Source organism: Phascolarctos cinereus, unplaced genomic scaffold, assembly GCF_003287225.1.
Source record: "Phascolarctos cinereus isolate Bilbo 61053 unplaced genomic scaffold, phaCin_HiC Scaffold_7;HRSCAF=346, whole genome shotgun sequence".
Lineage (NCBI taxonomy): Eukaryota > Metazoa > Chordata > Mammalia > Diprotodontia > Phascolarctidae > Phascolarctos > Phascolarctos cinereus.
The window spans coordinates 151,795,049-151,817,023 of NW_027556180.1; the positions used below are offsets into that span (position 1 = coordinate 151,795,049).

General features: G+C 34.7%; 1 protein-coding gene across 1 annotated transcript in view; it reads left to right on the forward strand.

The window, feature by feature from the left end:
- TM9SF2 (transmembrane 9 superfamily member 2) overlaps positions 1-21,975 on the forward strand; it is a 77,566-nt gene that overhangs the window by 29,400 nt on the left and 26,191 nt on the right. The window contains exons 3-9 of the mRNA XM_020963966.2: positions 1-94; positions 2,224-2,351; positions 17,131-17,260; positions 18,187-18,311; positions 19,092-19,203; positions 20,692-20,771; positions 21,353-21,461. Of these exons, the coding sequence (XP_020819625.1) occupies positions 1-94; positions 2,224-2,351; positions 17,131-17,260; positions 18,187-18,311; positions 19,092-19,203; positions 20,692-20,771; positions 21,353-21,461 (778 nt within the window). The remainder of the gene's footprint in view (positions 95-2,223; positions 2,352-17,130; positions 17,261-18,186; positions 18,312-19,091; positions 19,204-20,691; positions 20,772-21,352; positions 21,462-21,975) is intronic.

Here is a 21,975-nt window from a genome sequence, read left to right on the forward strand (position 1 = left end):
GTTTGATTTTTGCCAAGCAGCTGGAGGAAAACGTCCATCTGAAAATCTTGGTCAGGTATTATTTGGGGAAAGAATTGAAACTTCTCCATATAAGGTTTGTATTTACCATTATGGTTTACAGTTGTAAATTAAGCACATGTTTTAATTATTCTTTAATTTTATCAACATCAAAATTCACTGGTATACATTTTATTAAAAGGTATGATTTAGTGTAAAAATAAATCAGCACATGAGGGCACTATTAGGCACAAGCAGCAGTATTATTAAGTGTGGAGGATCCTAATGCTGAAATGTTTTTCTAACATGTATCTTAAGAAATTCTTGCTTTCTGTTGTATAGAGATTTTTAGTCATACTGGCTAATTTGTGTTTCAAGGAAAGAGCTGTAACATCCATTCTGAGATCTCCTTTGTGTTTGCCTACGGATTAACAAGCGGCTAAAAAGAGTGTCTTTCTTGAGAGCTGACTATTGCCCCTAAGTTGTTGATATAGAATAAAGTTACAGACTTCAGACAGCTCAAAAATCACAGAGGAAAAGACATCAAAAACCTTCAACCTAAGGAGGTGTTTTGATCTTTTAAAAATAGGTTTGAAGGGTAGATTACTCTCAAAAATAAAACATTATATAGAATATTTTCTTATTTATGAAAAGTGGCTGCATTTTCCTTCACTACACAAATAGAAAATATTCACTATTAATAGCATAATCTTTATATGTGAGAGGTGCTGGGGCAGATAATAAAATCAGAAACAAAGTTGAACAGAAAGGAATTCTGGATCAAGCACTATGAATATGAATCTGATTTCCTCCCAGATCTCTTTAGGTTTCAAGCTAGACCAAAACAGACCATCATATAATAGAACGTGGAGGGTCAGAAGGGATCCAAATGATCAATTAGTCTAACTCTCATATAGATGAGGAAATGCCAAGAGCAGTTAAATGCTCAAGGTAACTTAGCTAGTTTATGGCAAAGCTAGGGTGAGATGCTTTTTCCATTATACCACAAAGTTTCTATTACTGCATTCTACTTTGATTGCCCAGAGTTCTTTAGGTTAAACTGTACTGCCTAGTTTTATTTATTTATTTATTGCTTTTTGGTGAGGCAGTCAGGGTTAAGTGACTTGCCCAGGGTCACACAGCTAGTAAGTGTCAAGTATCTGAGGTTGGATTTGAACTCAGCTACTCCTGCCTCCAAGGCCAGAAGTCTATCCACTTTGCCACCTAGCTGCCTCTATTATTTTCAAATACAATAAAATTATAGCTTACATACAGTTCAGAATCATATACAGTGTACCCCTAAAGTCTTAATGCGGTATTTGAAACCTAAGTACTTAAATATGTATTCTCATACTTTTTTTACTGATTTCTTGGGTTTTTTTCCCTCACCAAGATTAAAAGCACCTTAGGACAATAATTAGATTTTTATAAATAGGTATTGAAGAAAGTAATAAGACAAAGTATATTCAGAGACTTATCTTGAATTATAATTTGTTTTATAATAATGAAATGTGCCCATTTATAAAAACTATAGACTATTTTAATCACAGTTTACCATATTATACATTTAAAAATTGATTGTTAGGCTCATAAGTTGAAGTAATGTTGAAGAACCCTAAATTTTGGGAAGCCTTTTAAAAAAAAAACAACACAGTGATTTTTATTTTAAATTTTGTTTACTCAGCATTAAGATCTTGAAAGTTGACAGAGCAAGAAGTATTTTGAACATAAGGGTTAAAGAGAAACACATGTTGGCATGAAATTAATGAGGTTTCCCCACATTACCAACTATGCTTATTTTTAAAAGCCATTAGAGTATTCTTCAGAAAAGATTGTGATTATTTTTACTAATGATAGAGTAATGCTCCATTATTTTCCACCTTTTTGTTTTTGTTTTCTCAAGACCACATTCAGATTTTGTGACATACAGACTGAAATCTATGGGCTGTCAGACTAGAATTTCTGTCAAAAAGAAGACAGAAAAATATTGTTTACCAAACAGGAAAAACAAAGTGGATGATGAATGTTTTTTAAGAGTACAGAATAAGATTGCATTTTTTAATCTGCTAAAAGTATTTCTTATTATGAGGGTATGACATATTTATGGTTAAACTTCATTTTAAATGATTGGAAGAATTTTGTGTTTGGTGTGTGTGTGTGAGACATAGCTGTAAGTATACCTAAGGTATCTTCTATTAATTGATATTCCATTTTATTTTAATACAGTTTTCATTTAAGAAGGAGGAAGTCTGTAAGCTTGTTTGTACAAAAACGTATCATACTGACAAAGCAGAAGACAAGCAAAAATTAGAATTCTTGAAAAAAAGTATGTTACTGAATTATCAACATCATTGGTAAGACATGGAATTATTAGTAGACCAGCTTTTTCCTTTTTCAGGATATGTTGTCTGCCTGATGTTAAATTTTATTTTATAGGTGAATGAAAATCTTTGAAAAATAACAATTTTTATGCCTTGAAATTTTTAATAAGTAACATTTAGCTGCATGTAAGATGGAAAATTCTGGCATAAAGGATGATTATTTAATACAACTTTTAAGAGAACCTTTAGATAAATTTATTATTCTTTGTTACTGTGACATACAGCATAATAATCCTTCATTTTAATCCTAGACCATACTCATAATTTATGCATTTGAGAGAGGGCTCCTAGTGAAAATTGTTAGAGTTTTACTTTAGACCATGCAGTTGTGTATTTCAGGGATCATTGGTGTGGATATCATGATCACAACCTTTGTGTTTTTTAGACTTGTTATGAGTTTGCCAAATTATGCATTTGCCAAACTGATGGTGAATTATTCTGAATTTAGCTAAACTTGTCCTTGTGTTCATCACTGGTCTTGCACTCTAAACCTTTCTAGCTCGACCTACGAGAGCTTGCATTTGGATGCCATTGCCTTTGGGAACCCACAGTCACTTTCATGTCATAAGGAGCTATTAGTGGAGGGTTCTTGATAGTTTAATATGTACATTGATAAGTAAATAAAGTGAGTACACAAGGACCCTTCCAGACCTGCTAGTCTGTGAGTCTAGGAAATCTTTATAGATACATAAGCATAATAATCAAGAACTGAGACATTCAAAGGATCTTATGACTATTATTTACTTAATTTATTCTTTTGAATTTTTATTTGAAAGTAATTTATGTTTACACTACAGTTGTGTAGTATATTATACACAACACTTGCAAATAGAGAAAGAAACAAATACCTAAAGTGATTAGAATCACAGTGGCTAAGTTAGTAGTAAAATCTTTGTTCTATCGACTTTATAATGATAGTTTGATGTACTCTTTCCCCATTCTTGGTGGCAGGGTTCCTTGCAATCTAGTTATTCTTTGAGTTGGTTAAATCTTTGTGATCCTTTTCAGCAGCCTCTTTTAATCATATTCATTGCCTTTAACTCTTTCTGCTGGTGGGGCACCCCCCACCCCAGTCTTATTAGACTCAGCTGTTAGCTACCTCAGTATTCCAGTTCTCTTCATGATTCTTGGACCACTCTTTTCTGAGTCGTCTTATTCTCCATTCTTATTTTATACAAGCGCCCTGACCTTTTCAGTCCTGAATTTCTGCTGGTTTTCTTACTATACCCCATACGTTTAATTTATGATAAGAATACACTGAAACCTCTATAACTTCTTTAAGCTTGTTATTAATTTAGTGTTTCACGCTACTTTCAGGAAATCTTTTTTAGTGTCATAACCACACCTTAAACTAAACATGTCTAAATGTTAGCTAATTTTATTTCTTTGCCAAACTATCGTCATTCTGAATTTTTATTTTATCAGCAAAACTACTATATTCCTGATGCCCCTGGAATTCTAAATTTGAAGTAAATATGTAATTCTTCTTTCTCATTGTTTCTGTCCAATCTTGTTGCTAAATCCTGACTGTCCTCTTATAGCGTATTTTTTGCATGTGTCCTTTTCTCACCATTTATTCCCGCGATACTAGCCTGGGACTTAAATCACCTTGTATCACAGTTACCTGTAATGAGTAGACTTCACATTGGTACATATTCCTGGTTCCCTCTTCTGTAGTAGCAAGAATTAATATTTTTCTGAGGTGGAGCCAGGATGGTGGAGTAAAGGCAGGGACTTGCCTGACCCATCCCTCCAAATACCTTTAAAAAAATGACTCTAAACAAATTCTAGAGCGGCAGAACCCACAAAAAGATGGAGTGAACAAATTTCTAGCCCAAGACAACTTGGAAGGTTTGCAGGAAAGGTCTGTTGCACCAGGGTGAGAGAGGAGCACAGACCATGCCAGCCCAGACCAGGCCCTAGAAAACTTGGAGCAGGCCTCAGGACCACTAAATCATTGGCAGTAGTGGCACTTTCTAGACCCACAGATGCCAAAAACAACTTAGAAGATCAGCAGGAAAGGTCTGTTGCACCTGGGTGAGAGTGGAGTGCAGTCCAGTGCAGGCTGCGCTAGCACAACCCTGGCCACAGCAAACCAAGAGCAGGCTTTGGGAGTGACCGAATCAGCAGTGGCAGTGGCTGCTTCCGGAGCTCTCAGCCCATAGATGGTAAGGGGGTTGAACAGCTGGTCAGAAGGAGATGGCAGGGCTCTGTTGGTGGCAGTCTCAGGTCAAGGAGGAACACTAGGATAGCAGAGATTGGGGCCACAGTGGAGGGGGAAACCCTCCTCACAGTTCAAGGGCAGAGACTAGTGCTTGTGGCCACTCATAGACCAGAGCACAGACCAGGAGAGTGATCACACCACCTTGGAAGAATTGAAAACTTAGGAGGTCCCTAGAAGTATCTCTGAAAACAGCTGCACAAAACCCCTGAAGCTTGAGACAGTGCACCCTCTACCCTGCAGGCAGAGCCCTATCTTAACAAAGAGTTAAAAGACAGGTAATAGACTGGGAAAATGAGCAAACAATGGGAAAAAATTCTGACTATAGAAAGTCACGATGGTGACAAGGAACATCAAAACAGACAGAAGAAGACAACGAAGTCAAAACTCCTACGTCCTAAGCCTCCCAGAAACATATAAATTGGTCTCAGGCCATTGAAGAGCTCAAAAAGGATTTTGAAAATCAAGTAAGAGAGGTAGGGGGGAAATTGGAAAGGGAAATGAGAGTGATGCAAGAAAATAATGAAAATGACTCAACAGCTGGGTAAAGGAGACACAAAAAAGTACTGAAGAAAATAACACCTTAAGAAACAGACTAGGCCAAATGGCAAAAGAAGTCCAAAAAGCCAGTGAGGAGAAAAATGCCTTAAAAAGAATTGGCCAAATGGAAAAGGAGATCCAAAAACTCACTGAAGAAAATGATTCCTTAAAAATTAGATTGGAACACGTGGAAGCTAATGACTTATGAGAAATTAGGAAATCATGAAACAAAAAAGAATGAAAAAATAGAAGACAGTGTGAAATATCTCACTGGAAAAACAACTGACTTAAAAAATAGATGCAGGAGAGAAAATTTAAAAATTATTGGACTGATTAAAAGCCATGATGAAAAAAAGAACCTAGACATCATCTTTCAAGATATTATGAAGGAAAACTGTCCTGGATTCTAGAACCAGAGGGTAAAATAGAAATTGAAAGAATCCACTGATCACCTCCTGAAAGAGATCCCAAAATGAAAACTGCCAGGAATATTATAGCCACATTCCAGAGTTCCCAGATCAAGGAGAAAATATTGCAAGCAGCCAGAAAGAATCAATTCAAATATTGTGGATCACAGTCAGGATAACACAAGACTTGGCAGCTTCTACATTAAAGGATCTGAAGGCTTAGAATATGATATTCTGGAGGTCAAAGGAGCTAGGATTACAACCAAGCAAAACTGAGTATAATCCTTCAGGGGAAAAAAAGTGGTAATTTAATGAAATAGAGGACTTTCAAGCATTCTTGATGAAAAGACCAGAGCTGAATAGAAAATTTGACTTTCAAATACAAGACTCAGGAGAAGCATAAAAAGGTAAACAGAAAAGGGAAATCATAAGGGACTTAATAAGGTTAAACTGTTTATGTTCCTGCACGGGAAGATAATATTTGTAACTCCTAAGACCTTTCTCATTATTAGGGTACTTATAAGGAATATATGTAGACAGAGGGCACAGATATGAGTTGAATATGAAGGGATGATACCTAAAAAAAATAAGATAAGGGGTAAGAGGAATGTACTGGGAGAAAGAAAAAGGTAGAGGCAAAATGGAGCAAATTATCTCACATAAAAGATCAAGAAAAAGCTTTTACAGTGGTGGGAAAGAGTGGGGAGGTGAGAAGTGAGTGAACCTTAATCACTCTCATCAGAATTGGCTCAAAGAGGGAATGACATACACACTCAATTGGGTATAGAAATCTATCTTAGCTAACAGTAAAATGGGGAGGGAAAGGGAATAAGAGAAAGATGGGGGGGTATGATAGAAGGGAGGGCAAATTGGGGGAAGGGGTAGTCAGCAGACAAACACTTTTGAGGAGGGGCAGGGTGAAAGGAGAGAGAATAAAATAAATGGGGGGGTAGAATGGAGAGAAATACATTTAGCAATAGTAACTGAAAAAAATTTTGAAGTAAGTTTCTTTGATAAAGGTCTCATTTCTCAAACATAAAGAATTGAGTCAAATTTATAAAAATAAGAACCATTTCTCAATTGATAAGTGATCAAAAAATCTGATCGGTTTTCAGATGAAGTAATCAAAGCTATCTATAGCCATATGAAAAAATACTCTCACTATTGATTGGAGAAATGCAAATTAAAAAATTCTGAAGTACTACCTCATACAGTGTGGGAAAAATGAAACACTAGTGCATTGTTGCTGGAGTTGTGAAACTGATTCAACCATTCTATAGAACAATTTGGAGCTATGCCCAAAGGCTATAAAACCATGCATACCCTTTGACCTAGCAGTGCTACTACAGGGTCTGTATACCAGAAGAGATAAAAAACAAAAAGGAAAAGGACATCTTTGTAAAAAAAATAAATAGATAAAAAACCAAAAACATTTATAGAAGCTCTTTTCTGGGGGTAAAGAATTAGAAATTGAGGAGATACCCATCAATTGGGGAGTAGTTGAATGAGTTGTGGGATGTGATTGTGATGGAATACTACTGTATTGTAAGAAAAGATGAGCAGATTGCTCTCAGAAAAACCTGGAAAGACTTGCATGGGCTGATGCAAAGTGAAATGTACAGTGTGCAAAGTAACAGTAATATTGTAAGATAGCTGTGAATGACTTAGCTATTAGCAATACAATAATCCAAGGCAACTCTTTGAAGTACTTATAAAAAATACTATCCATGCCCAGAGAAAGAATTGATGGTGTATGAATACAGATTGAAGCATACTTTTTTTTTTACTAAAAAAAAAAGAATATTTTCATTGTGATTTTGATCACACCATTCACTTTTTCAAAGTCCTATAATAATTCCAAATTATATCTCAAATTAATTTACATTTTCTAATCATAGCCCTTCTGCTATCTGTTGTCCATTCTCCTAAGGATTCTCCCATCTTCTGCTACATCCCAGTCAAAAAAAAAATTCTGGACCTTTGTCACTTCTTTGCTATCAGAATTCCTAGTGTCAAAACTTCCAGGAATGCGAATAATATAGTTTCCTGGGGTACTGTGAGCTTCAGTGACTTGTCTGTGATCACATAGCCGTCAGAGGCAGAACTTGAATCCAGTACTTTCTGACCCCGAGGCTAGCCAATGTTCCAATCAATCCTTTAGCAATTATTAAACCACATTAAGTCACCACGATGTTCCAGACACTGATGATACAGAGACAGAAAGTTATATTCTGTCAAGGGAGACAAGATATATACATGTAAGTGTATACAAAATAAGTGTAAGGTGATGAGGTGGGGAAGGGGAGGTAGCTTGCCACTAATAATGAGGTGGCATTTGAGCTGATCTTTGAAAGAAATTAGGCCTTCTAAGAGACAAAGGTGAGAAGGGTATACATTCTAAGTATGGACCAGGACAACTCATGCAGAGGTGAGGATATGGACCATGTGAGCAGCAACAGAAAGAATGGCTGAAGCAAAGAAAAGGAATCCTGTCTAAAAAGTCTCAGAAAGCCAGGTTGTAAAGGGCTTTAAATGCCAGGGGCGTTGGAATTAGCCCTAGAGCTAGATTTTCACAAATCCTTAATGTCCCTTGTTGTCCATTCTGTCCTTTTTGTTTTTGACAGAAGAATTAATCCTTAGGAGTTGTTTCAGTGGGTGACATTCTTATTTTATTAAAGAGTTGGGTTTTGTTTGTTTTTTGGCCTTTGTGGGTATCTGGAGGATGGAATTGGATGTGGAAAGCTCTTCCCTCATCCTGGTCCTCCAAATACACATGTTTAGGGGGCTTTTAAAATTCTTTTCATTATCTTACCCCTCTTTATTATGTCTTACCTCTCCTAGGATAAAATAAGTGCATTAGGTTCAGGGGGCCTTTGTTGTCTGAAGCCATTATTTTTCAGAAGTCTGAGATCATTTTCCACAAGGGGCTAAACTAAATAGGATCCTAATTCTCCTTTTTCAGTCCAGAGTTTAGTAAGCAAAACTGCCAAATGCTGCCCCTAAGCCTGCTTTCTCTCCTTTCCTTTCTACCTGGGATCCCCAAGGTTTCTAGAACAGATCCTTCTCTTGGTAGCAGAAACATCCTTCTCCTTACTCTCCTCTTTTCTCACGAAAGAGAAAATAAATGTTCCCCCACCAAAAAGGACAAGAGCCATGTTACAGATATCCTCCCTTCTAGGTGCCTTTCTAATGGATTGCTCTCTGGCCTGTTTCTTTGGATTGAATGAAGGACGAATGTGGAATACCATTGTCTGTCTTGATACAATATTTGTCTGGACAAAGTTGTGTTCCTCTATATTACTTATAAATGTTGTATAAATTTTAAAAATTTATTATTTACATATATTTACATATTATATAAATTAAAATATTTATTTATATATATTATGTAAATTTTTCTTCTAATTCTGCTTATTTTGCTCTGCACCAGTTCATGCAAGTCTTCCCAGGTTTCTTTGAAGCCATCATATTTGACTTTTCTTAGAAAACAATAATATTCCATTTCATTCATATGCCACATTTTTTTTCAGCCATTCCTCAGTTGATAGGTACTCAATCCATTCCAACTCTTGATTGTTCCCATTGCTTATTAATGGAGAACAGATACTCATTGAGTAATTTTTAAAAATCAATACTTTTTTTATTTCATAATATAATTATACTACTTATTTTCACTTTCAGACCAGACAAGTATTATGTCTTGACAGTCTTGAGTGGTTTTCTAGTTTTCAAGGAGAGGAAAGACTTGGTTTAGGAGAATAAGGATATATGCCAAGACAAACCCCAGTAGCTTACTAGTAAATCTTTCTCTCTAAAGTTTGCTCATTCATGGTGGCTGTTTCAGTAAGTGCTATTCCCATCCTATTCTGGATTCATACAAAGGTTATTTGATCCCTTCTAGTATCATGGAGAAGTTAGCATTTAAGTTGAACTTCAAAGAATGGTTAAGAATTCAACAGTAAAGAGAGAGAGAGAGAGCAGTTCAAACATAGGAGCAAAGTTGAAGTATCAGGACAATATATAGCAGATTTAGGGGAAGATAGTAGACCAATGTGACTGAATCTCAGGATGTATACAGTTTAGGAATAGGAGACACAGCTGGAGAGGTTGAGTACAAACATCTTATGGGAGACCTTGAATGCTGGGCAAAGTATTTTTAACTTTTCTCAGTAAGGAGTAGGGCTAGCCACTGAAAACTTTTGAGCAGAAGGGTTATCTTACGCATTTCTCATGTGTGACTTTTTTATTTTTGCAGTTATTTGTGTGGTTCGCCTCTGGCCCTTCCCTCCTACTTTATTGTGTTGTGGAGATGACCTTGGGTTCTTGAAGGCTGTCCTAGCAAAGCAAAAGTTCTGACAGGTTTTTACCAAGATGGAATATCTTAGATTATACACCTGGAAATGAGAACCAATGTAACTACATTATGAGCAGCTCTTAAAAGACCACATATAGAGAAGGGTAATAGAATGGTACAGCAGAAAAAGCCCTGGAATCAAAGGACCTGAGTTCAAATCCTGCCTCTTTTGCCGTTACCTGTGTGACTTTGGTTAAATCAAAATCACATAAGTCACCTTACCCTCAGTTTCTCACTTATAAAGTGAGGGAATTGAACTTGATTGTCCAGCTTGACATTTATGTTCCTGAGTAATATTGGGGTTACAGTCTACATAGGTATGAGAAGTAACCCCATCAGTGAAATTATGGGTCCGTAACATTTTGTAGTATGTGTCATAATCCCCTAAATAGATTGTAAGTTTCTTAAGGGAGAAGGGAGGAAGAGGGGACATGCTATCTTAACTTTATAGCTCCCTTCCCATCTTCAGAACTGGGTAAGTACTTTGCACATAGTCAGCACTTAATGGATGTGTGTTGAATTTATTTACCAAGAAGTTTATAGAATTAAAGAATCACTGTAATATCACAAAGAATTTTTAAAATTCAAAGTCATTAAAACTTAATGCCTATGAAATTTGTTAGGTTTTTTTTAATAGTAAGCATGATCTCTGCTGCAGCCTTAAAATGTGTCTTTCTCAAAGAGTACCTTGAAAAATGGTAGGTAGTAATTTGTCATTTTTATTGTTGCCTGAGAAGTTTGAATTTGCCTGCTAAGGTTTTCACAGCTGGATCTAGCATAATATGTAATCTGAGAATTAGGAATTTAATTCTCATATGTATTGTCCTTATTTTGGAGACAAAAGGTTCATTCTCCAAAGCTCTTCATGACATAATTTTGAGGAACAGTGATTCATATTATCTCCAGTTGTTGAATTTGTTATTTAAGCTATGAGAGTGGAAACTATTTCTGCCTAATTCAACAAAGTTTTATCATGTAACTTCAGAGTAGATAGATGAGTTGAAGAGATATGGACAGATGTTCTGTAACTTCTGGAGCCAGAAAGAATTTTAAAAATACGTTGTAGGATACTAACATAAATATAGAGCTATTTTCCCTTTGCACTAAGATTATCTTCTGGGATAATCATAATCTTATAAATTACTGATAGCACCAGATTAGTTAGCAAATGCAGCCAGCACTTTATTTTAAAAAAATTCTTTATAAGCTTGATCATCAGTTAACATTTTAGTACTCAAAGAAGAATAAGAAGGAGGGTTGTACATGAAACTATGACCTCTTTTTTTTTAAATGAAGTATATATTAAACTTACCAAGGTGGTAGCAGAATTTTTATATTTGTGTTCTTTAACTTTTTTTTGTTTTTGTCTGTGTATTTTTGTAATGTCTTATTCATTCTCTCCTTTTGGGGAGGGGAATCTCTTTCACCACCTACATATACCCTAATGTCCCCTCCCCCCCGAAACCTTTCTTTGTAACAAAGGAGTGTAGTAAAAAAAAAACAAAGTGGAACATTGACCTTATCTTAGTATCTGTGTCCTTTTGCACCTCTAGTCCATCATGTCTCTACCAAGAGGTAGAAGACATGCTTTGTCATTAGTCTTATGAAACCATCGAGCATATATTGACCACAGTCCTGAAGCCTTTCAAAGTAGTTTTCCCTTATATTATTGTGATCATTGTATAAATTATTCTCCTAATTCTGCTAATTTCATTCAGCACCAGTTCATGCAAGTCTTCCCAGGCTTTTTTGAAGCCATCATATTTAACTTTTCTTAGAACACAATAATATTCCATTTCATTCTTATACCACCTTTTTTTCAGCCATTCCTTAATTGATAGATACTCAATCCATTCTAATTCTTGATTATTCTCATTATTTATTAATGGAGAACAGATACTCATTGAGTAATTTTTAAAAATCAGAACTTTTAAATTTTGTAATATAATTATACTACTTATTATACAAAACTCAGACCAGACAAATGTTGTTTGAATAACCAAGGTGAAGATAATCTGCTTTTTGAAAAGTTAAAAATATAAAATTATTTTTTCTTGAACTGAAAATCTTCTAGTGACTGGTTTATCTTTGGCAATTTGAATTCCTTTAATGGATCAGCTTATTTTCCTCCTCAGTTTCTTAGTCTGTGGCATTTTACATTCTTGCATGCAGTCGCACATACGCACATACATGTAGTATTTATTTAGTTGTGTATATTATGATCAGAGTACCTATAATTTGATGACTTAATCATGGAATCACAAAGTCATAGAACCATAATACTGAAAAGAACCTCATTGATAATCTTATCTAATCCTCACATTTACAGAGTAGGAAAATGAGGGTCAGAGGGAAGGAACTTGCTTAGTGATAGCTAGTGAGTGTCATCTAGAACTAGAACCCAAGTCTCAATGGAAGGCCCATGTCCTTTTTTCTGGCCATATTATCTTCTGAATGGTTTTGAGATAGCATGGTGTAATGGATGGACTACTTTGTGTGGAGTCAAGAAAACCTGATTTCAAGTTCCACCTCTTAACACTTATTAGTTGTTTGATAGGGACAAGTAATTATTCTGATAGGGAACTTATTAAGGACTTAAATGATGTATGAGTTGAGGTGGTGACAGGTCTTACTACACTCATGACTTTATGGGTTATTTATTCACCATTTTTTAACACCATTTCTTGTGGGCAGATGATCATTGATAAGTAATATACTATACCCTCCTTATATCTGTGATTCATCTTTTCATTGCCCTTTGGATTAACCACAGTTTTGATTCATTCAAGATTGTAGCATTCCATGAATCACAGCCATATAAGATTACTGGGGTAATGTTTGTTTGTGTAAAGAATCAGCTTGGGATCTTTGATGGTGCTGCTTAATTTCACAAATGCATTATTTCAAAGACCATTGCAATCAGCATATTGTCACCCGCAAATAAAAGTATCTGAAAGAGTCATTCCAGGTCCTAGAATATTAATAATGAATAAAAGGATTTGTTCTGTGAAGTTTGGATTCAGTCAGAGGGCTGCACTTGAGGGCCTAGACAGACACTTGCGCCTTGAGGCCTCAGGTTCCCCGCCCCAGTTCCAGGACATCCACTGTGACAGTGGTAAATCCTTTTTTTTGGTGAGGCACTCGGGGTTAAGTGACTTGCTCAGAGTCACACAGCTAGTAAATACTTTTGATGACCATGTGTCCCTCCCTTTTCAGAGAAGAACTGATTGGAATTTTTAAAGAATCTTTTTTCTGTTAACAAGCTTTTATTTTCTCCCCCAACTTCTCCCTGTCCCCACTCCACCCTCTCCACCTCCCCCCAAGAAAAAAGAAAAGTCTTGTTAACAAGTGTTGTCAAGCAAAACAGATTCCAGTGTTGGCTGTGTCTAAAAACATGTGAACAGCATGCTTCATTGTTGATCACCTGAAATCAGTGCAGTGGTAGTTGGTCAGTGCAATGATAGTTAAAGCATTTATTGAATGTTCATTATGTGCTAAGCACTAAGAATACAAACAAGCTTACATTTTAATAGGGAAGAATTCTTAAGTCTTTCAAAGTTTTTTGTTTTTACAGTGTTATAGAATAAATTGTTTTTCTGGTTCTGCTTCTCTTGGCATCCTTTAATACAAGTCTTTCCATGTTTATCTGAAACTACCCTTTTTGCCATTTCTTATGGTGCAGTAATGTCATTACAGTCATATACCCTGATTTGCTCCTTCGTTTTCCAATTAATGGGCATCCCATCAAAAATAAATTTCTTTAAACATTTTTTAAATTGTATTTTCAGTTCCAAATCCTCTTCTTTTCTCTGCTCCTTCCTCTACCTGTTGAGAAGGCAAGAAATACAAAACCCATTATACATCAAATCATGAAAAACATTTCCTCATTAGCCATGGTTTTTTTTTGGGGGGGGCCAAGAAAAATAAAGAGAAGAAAAATATGCTTCAGTCAACACTTAGAGTCCATCAGTTCTCTTTCTGGAGGTGAATAGCCCTTTTCATCACGAGCCCTTTGGAATTGTCATGGATCATTGTAATGATCAGAGTTGTTGCTAAATCTTTCACAGTTGATAATCTTTACAATATTACAGTTACTGTGTACAGTGCCCTCCTGATTCTCCTTTCTTCACTTTATATCAATTCATATAGGTCTTCCTAGGTTTTTCTGAACCATCACAATCACATATTACAATTTGTTCAGCCATTCTTCAGTTGATAGGCGTCTCCTCAGTTTTCAGTTTGCTGCAAAAAGAGCTGCTATAAATATTTTTCTAGATATGGATCTCTTTCCTCTTCGACCTCTTTGGAGTATTGATCAAACTATTAAAAGAGTTCCATAATGTGTAAAACAGAACCTAATTAGATCTTGACTTGTAGTTACCTGTTTTTGCTGAACACTGTGATATAGTCTTTGCTTATTTCTATCAAGGAATCTTGTGTATTTTAAAAATGGAAGTGAGATACCTTCTAGAAGATCCTTTTAGGCTGTATTTTGCTTTACTGAGCAAGTATTTTTAATAATCAGTGATGAAATGAAAATGTAAAATATTATTTAAGTGCATACCAGTCTCTGAAACTTCCTATTAACTTAAATTTTGTATTTTCTAAGTGCCCCTTATACATTTATTTCATATATTTATTTCATGTAGGTAGCTAGCTGGAGAAGACTACTGTGTTAAGGCTTCATCTCAAAATGAGTTTCTGTTAGCTTAGATAATAAACGTAAGATATGGCTTTAAGATAAAAAACAATAGTAATTAAAGTGCCTGCTGCCGATTTCACATTTCATATATATAGCATCTTATTTTTTCCAATGTGCTGTATCTATAACAATCGTATATAGCTAATATAAATAATGTAATAGTAATACTGATTGCCAAGTGTTAAAGAAAAAAATCTGTTATTGACTCTGTACTTCATTCCCTATAAAAAATTAAAGCAGTTAATAACCAATTCTTTTGGCCTCTCAGGAACTATTCTAGAAAGTCTTGAGTTTCTTGATTTATATAACCTTGACATTGTGCTTCTAGATACTTTATAGCATGACCATGGACTGCTAGCCTGCTGTTTGTAATAATAAGCAACTGAATAGTGCAGGTGATTCTGAAATTTGGTAGAATCTGCATCATTACGTAGCATTTAAATGTGATGAGACGTTTTATTAGTTCATTAATATGTACCTTGGGGTGAGTACAGATTCATAATTTCACCACTGGAGGCATACATTAATTAACAAATAAAACATGCCCTGGAGTGAATTAATGTAGTCATAATATAGCTAACATTTTTAGTAACTTTTTTTTTCCTACTTGCAACACCACATTGTCCTTTGAATATAGGAAACTGCAAGCTAGGGCTTTAGGTTCTGTTTTTTCCAGTGCCATAGAACTCTTTAAACCACTTTTTTTTCCCTTAGTCTTTAATTCTTTAAATAGGATATGTATCTCTGCAGTGGTGCTGACAACCTTAGGAGTTTTAAAGGTCTTTTGAGAGATTTGATTCTCTAGTTCAAAGCAATGCTTCTTCAAGAAATATTGCTTAGAAACGCACAGTATTATAATCCTGTAATTTGTACTTTCTTCTTGACCTTGACCTTAAGTTTCACACCCTGTTGTTAATGCCCTTCTTCAGCAGCTGTTTCTATTATTGAATTATTTGAGCGACAAAAAGTCTTTTTTTTCCCTTCCTATTCTCTGGGCTGTTCCTCAGACTGGGTATTTTGCCAGAGGAAAATAGGTTTCGGGCTTCCAGAATACTTACTATATTAGTACATCATCAGCTGTATTGCAGGTATTTTGCAATCATATTACAAAATCATTTTCTAGTATGAGTACGTCTTAAAGAAGGATATAAACTAAACCATTTTATAGACTGAATTATAAATTAGTGAAATTGTAGAAATTGGACATGGAATACTTAATATCAGGTTTAATTCAGATCTGACTTCTTAGAATCCATTCGTTAGGAATTATAATATCTTAGAGTTGTAAGGGACCTAAGGAGTCCCATGGTCCAACTCTTATCTAACCTGAATAGGAATCTTTTTCTACAGTGCTTGAAAAGTCATCAGTTTTCCATTTAAAGACCTCTAGCAGTGGGAAACCCACTAACTTTCAAGGCTGTCCATTTTCACTTTGGACAACTCTAATGCAGGTTGTCAAGTTAAAATCTTTAGTTAGGTACCTTTTTTCTGTTATATCTAGTTTTGGCTTCTGGGCTAAGTGAAACAAGTTTAATCCCACTTTCATATGACATTTCAGTGGGCATTTATTTATTCAGTAACTACTTTGTGCAAGGCACTGTGGCAAGGGCTGGGGATACAAAGACAAAAAAAGCCTGTGTATGTCTAAGAACTTATATTCTACTTGACAACCTTACAGACGTTTGAAGAGTCACCTCTCAGATTACCTTCCTCTTCTCTACATTTTGTATCTATTTATTACATATCTTACCCATATGAATGTGTATTCGTTGAGGGCAAGGACTATGCTTACCATTCATTGTATTCTCGGCACTGGGCACATTTGTTACCTGACAAATTGTAAATGTTTAATAAATACTTACTAAATGGAGGCTAAACATCCTTCAACCTTTCATCAAATGACATGGTCTTTAGTTTTTACACCTTTTTAGTGACGCTGTAGATGTGCTTCATTTTGGCAGTGTTCTTTCTTAAGTATGGCACCCAAAGTTAAACACAATATTTGCATTTTGGTTTGACCAGGTCAGAAATCAGCAGGACTAGTACTTCTCTTATTCTGGATACCTCTCTTAATGCAGGCTGGCTGCATTCTCCTTTTTGGTTCCCATGGTATTGTTGATCTTGTAGTTAGCTGTGACTCCCAGGTTCTTTTCATGTAAATGATTGACTGGTCAACCTTTGGGCATCCTGTAGTTGTGTATTTGATTTTTTAAAATTTGCATGTAGGAATGTACATTTACATATCCATATTATATTTCATTTTATTAAATGTGGCCAGTTCTTTTCGTCTATTGAAGAATTGAGCTTTTTGAATCCTGATTCAGTTGTCCAGTGCCTTAGCTATTCCTTTCAGCTTAGTGTTATTTACAAATTTGATAATTTGTAGATGTTTGAAAACCAGGTTTTAATAAGATAGTCTTTATGAAGTAATTGTTTTCAGTAAATAACTCTTTGTTATATATGGTGGTGGTTTCCTTTGGAATTTTGTTTTAATTTGTGTGTGTCTGTGTGTATCTATCTGTATGTAGGATTGTGGATAACATGCCTGTAACATGGTGCTATGATGTTGAAGATGGACAGAGGTTCTGCAATCCTGGATTTCCAATTGGCTGTTATATTACAGATAAAGGCCGTGCAAAGGATGCTTGTGTTATTAATGTAAGTTTGTTAATATGTTTAAGGTCACTTTTCTAAATAAAAAAAATTAGCCTTACAGCTCATATTTTGTGTGATTAAGTGAAAGTTTGGAACTTGCCTTAATATTTATCCACAATTCAGAATTTAGTATTGTATGTTAGAATTAATTTAGAACTGACCAGGTTATTGAAGCATTATGTTAACTTAAGATTTAAAATATATTAGACCCATACTGTAAATCCTGTCCAAGGAGATTTGCATATGTAAGTACCAAAAGAGATTCATTCTAAGTTAGTCTCATGAAATGGGTCCCAAGAATTTTATTATGACTTGGACTCTTGGATTCTTCTAAGAATTTTTCTTTTTACTTTTCTTTGTGATGTGAACTTTGTGATTATAGAAATGTTGGGCTGGAAGTGATATTGTTTGTTTCTTTATGTTGAATGTTATTCAGCAAAGATGGTGGGTTTAAAATTGTAATAAATTTTAGTTTAATTCATTTGGTATTGACAGATATAGTTGTAGACATTGGCAGTAGTTTGATTTTGAAACAGGGTACGTTAATGGCCTTGTTAATTAGAAATACTTGAATAACTAGGCTACTGTGGATCAAGTGGTAAACTTCCTCAGAGTATATGTATTTAACCATATATATGAAGTTGGACACTTCTCTTTGAAAATGTTATATTCTAAGTGAATATTTAGATATTTTTCACAATTTTTTTAAAAATCCACATATTCAGATTTTTAGAAGATTTGATACATAAAAGTAAGCATGCATTATCTCTCCCTCAAATTTAATTGAGAAAACTTTTATGCTTAGAACCTAGACATTCCTCTTGTTAAATGTCGGAGGAAGCTTTTAATCCTGACTGGTAGTCTTATTTTATTTTTTATGTTATTCCAGACCTAGTTTTCTTCCTTTAACTTTAAATTCTGTCCCACAGTCAGAATTCCATGAAAAAGATACGTTTTACATCTTCAACCATGTTGACATCAAGATATTTTATCATATTGTTGAAAGTGGGGCCATGGGAGCAAGATTAGTGGCTGCTAAACTTGAACCAAAAAGGTAATTACGTAATTAGCCAAAATAGATAAAATTAAATAGATTGAACTATAGTTTGGGGCTTATCAAAGAGGATAAAACATGCTTCATCCTATATTGGTATGATAAGTTAGTTTTTTGTAATGACTTGGGCTAAAAGTCTCTTTATCTTGGTTTCACATTATGTTTTGAGGTGCTGACAAATTGTACAATTTTTTTTAAAGTTTTATGGCTAATTATGGAGCCAGAAAAGGAGAGGTAGCTCTTTGGTGTTTTTTGTTTTGTTTTTTCCCCATCAGGAATCTTTGAATATTTTTCCAGTTTGCCATTTTGGAATAGAGGCTATTGACAACTTTTTCCGTTATTAAGAGTTAACCTTAATTTAGGGTATTTATAACTTTATCCATTATTATGGGATAAACTTAATTTCTAAAACCTCCAGTGTTCACATCCTAGTTTTTGAAGATACATTGAAAGAATATCTCTTGGTGCTGCATAAGAAGGCATTCATTGGTCACTTATGAAATCCTTAGATAAAATATGAATATAAAATATTTTCTATGTGTGCTAAACTTGCTACCTTGCCCAAGATTAAGCCACTATCTCCTGCTTTTCATAGTAAAGAAATGTATATCATGATAAGAAGTTAAGTTAATTTTAGGAAAAGACAATGTCAACATTCTTAAAATTTTTGGTACCATTCAAATGTATTCATATCCAAAAGCTTGTCTTTATAAACTTCATTGATTATATTCTTTAATATTTACTTTTCCCAACATTTTGCCTAAATGTTTATTACTACAGCTACAAACATACACATATAGATAAACCTGACTGTTCTGGACCTCCAATGGATATAAGCAATAAGGCTACTGGAGAAATCAGAATTGCCTATACTTATTCAGTTACTTTTCATGTGAGTATTCTTTATTTTAATATAAAATTTCCCTTTGAATTTTCATTATTTAAAATTATTCTAAAATACTTTACTTTTACAAATAGCTAAACTTTTAAGAATTGATTAATGACTTCTCAGAATGTCAAGTAATTTTAGCTTATGAGTACTCTGCACATTCAAAGTTTCATTAGTTTGTTCAAGAGGTGGTAAGAAACTGATATTCATTTAAACCTGAGGGACTAGAACTCAATAAAAATTTTCTAACTCAAGTTCTTCTAATTAGAAGGTACAGTTGGTGGGTAGAGATTGTATGACATTCCAACAGTGAAGCATTTTCATGTGATTTGTAGCATTATCTTTTGCTGTAGAAAACAGTGGTAATTCTCTTTAAGTTTCATTAAACTTGAGTTTCATGAGGGTTAAATACCTAGTTCATGCAACCTGAAAATATGCAAAATTAATTACATAGCTTTGAAAACTTTACTTTTCATATATTTAAAATTCCCATTCAAAAGAAACCTTTTATCCTGGAAATATTACCAGTGATTTTATTTATATTCTCTTCTGCGTTGTTTATCAACATTGACAGTAGAAGACCTGGGTTCTAATCTTTATTCTGTTACTAAACTACATTGATGATCTTTGCCAAATCTGAACCTGTCTGAACTCTAGCTTCCTTTTGTGTAATAGAGGTGGTTAGCTCACATTGTGGACAGATCACTGTCCCTGGAGTCAGGATGACTGTGGTTCAAATTTGGCCTCTGACACTTAGTAGCTGTGTGACTTCAGGCAAGTCACGTAAGCCCTGTCTGCCCCAGTTTCCTCAGTAGGGATGCTGTCATCATCAAATGAGATATTGTAAAATGCTTAGTTCAGTGCCTGACACTGAGGAAGTGCTTAATAAATGCTTGATTCCTTCCTTCCTCATAGAGACTAACTTCGTTTCCAGCTCTGAAATTCTATTATTTCAGTGTACATGTTTTAGGTCATGGTTATTTCTCCACAGAAGTCCTATTCTGATGCTTCACTCGAGCATGGAGGTGTCTGGGTTCTTGAAAATGATGCCAAAACATTAATTCTGGAAGGTCTTTCCTTTTTTTTTTCCCTGAGGCAATCGAGGTTAAGTGACTTGCCCAGGGTCACACAGCTAGTAAGTGTCAAGTGTCTGAGGTCAAATTTGAACTCAGGTCCTCCTGACTACAAGGCCAGAGCTCTATCCACTACACCATCTAGCTATCCCACAACATTCATTTTTTATAAGATTTTATAAGATATTGCCCAATCCTCTCAGGGAGGTTAAGTGACCTGCTTTTGGTCATATAGCAAAAAATGTCATAGATAGAATATGAACCCAGGTCTCTTGATATCTAGTCCAGCATTTTTGCCATTATAACATATGATGACTTGTCGTTGTATGTGCTTTGTATCCTTCCTTGAAATTTTTTTTTTGCAGTTTTCTTAATGTACTTTTGCTTTCAGCTATTTATATTTTATTTTTCCCCTCAGGAAGAAAAAAATATTAGATGGGCTTCCAGATGGGACTATATTTTGGAATCCATGCCTCATACTCACATTCAGTGGTTTAGGTGAGAGAGCAGAGCTATGTTGTTACCTCCTGCTTATTTCAGCCTTTGCACATTTCATTCCCTAATCTTATAATGCTTTTCTTTTCCTCTCCTGTTTCTTAATTTATGACTCTTTTCTGTCAGTTGTTTCATGTCTAATCTTCAAAAAGGTTCCAAGATTGTAGTCACCTCTCTTCCTCATTTTGTTCCTTCCTTTCTCACTTATGCTGGGATTTTTAACCATGTGTTTGATTTCAGGTGTGTGCATAGGTCTCCTGTAGGTTTGATTTTTAAATATTTTGATAGTTGTATTTCAGCATAATTTACTTTACTTTGTAATCCTATATATTTTATTTTATGCACCCAAAAACATTATTCTGAGAATGGGTCTCGAGGCTTCACCAAACTAAAAGAGATTTTAAAAACTCTTGATTTATAGGCAGCAGATGTAGTGAATAGAGAGTTGGCTTCAAAATCAAGAAGACCTAGGTTTTTAAGGTCCACCTTCAACGCAAAATGGCCTCCTCATATAGACCCTGTCAGTATTATGAAGAGTAACCAGTTTGTGAGATTGATAATTAAAGTACTTATTCTTCTTGTAGCATAATGAATTCCCTCGTGATTGTTCTCTTCTTATCTGGAATGGTAGCTATGATTATGTTAAGAACGCTTCATAAAGACATTGCAAGATATAATCAGATGGATTCAACTGTGAGTAAAAACATTATAACATTATCTATATAGTTTTGATTGATGTTTTTCATTTTTACTTTAGGGAAAATGAAACCTATTTTTGCCTATTCTCATTTTCATAAACCTGATTCTGTTATTTACCAAGAATCTACTTTTAGGTTGTTCTCATGAATTTATACTTTGTAGCATTTTGAATCTTCAAATAAATAACCAATTATATTTCTGTGGTAATGTCTAGCATTTAAAAGTCCACAATATTTTATAGAACATTAAGAAAAAAGTATAATTAGTTCTATATAAGACCCTCTTACATTAGCTTATTTGGGGAAAAAATAACAAATAGGAGCAGTCTTGGCTTTATTCTTTTTAAAACAATCCCTGTCTCATACATCAGCTGTGCCAGTTTCTAGGCCCTATTTATTAGACATCTTAGAGTGAAAATAGACAGCAAAGCAGCTTTAATTTTATTTTAAATTTATGCAGTTTCATGCTGCTTTTCTTTTGGTGTATTCAAAGCGTATCTCATACTTTT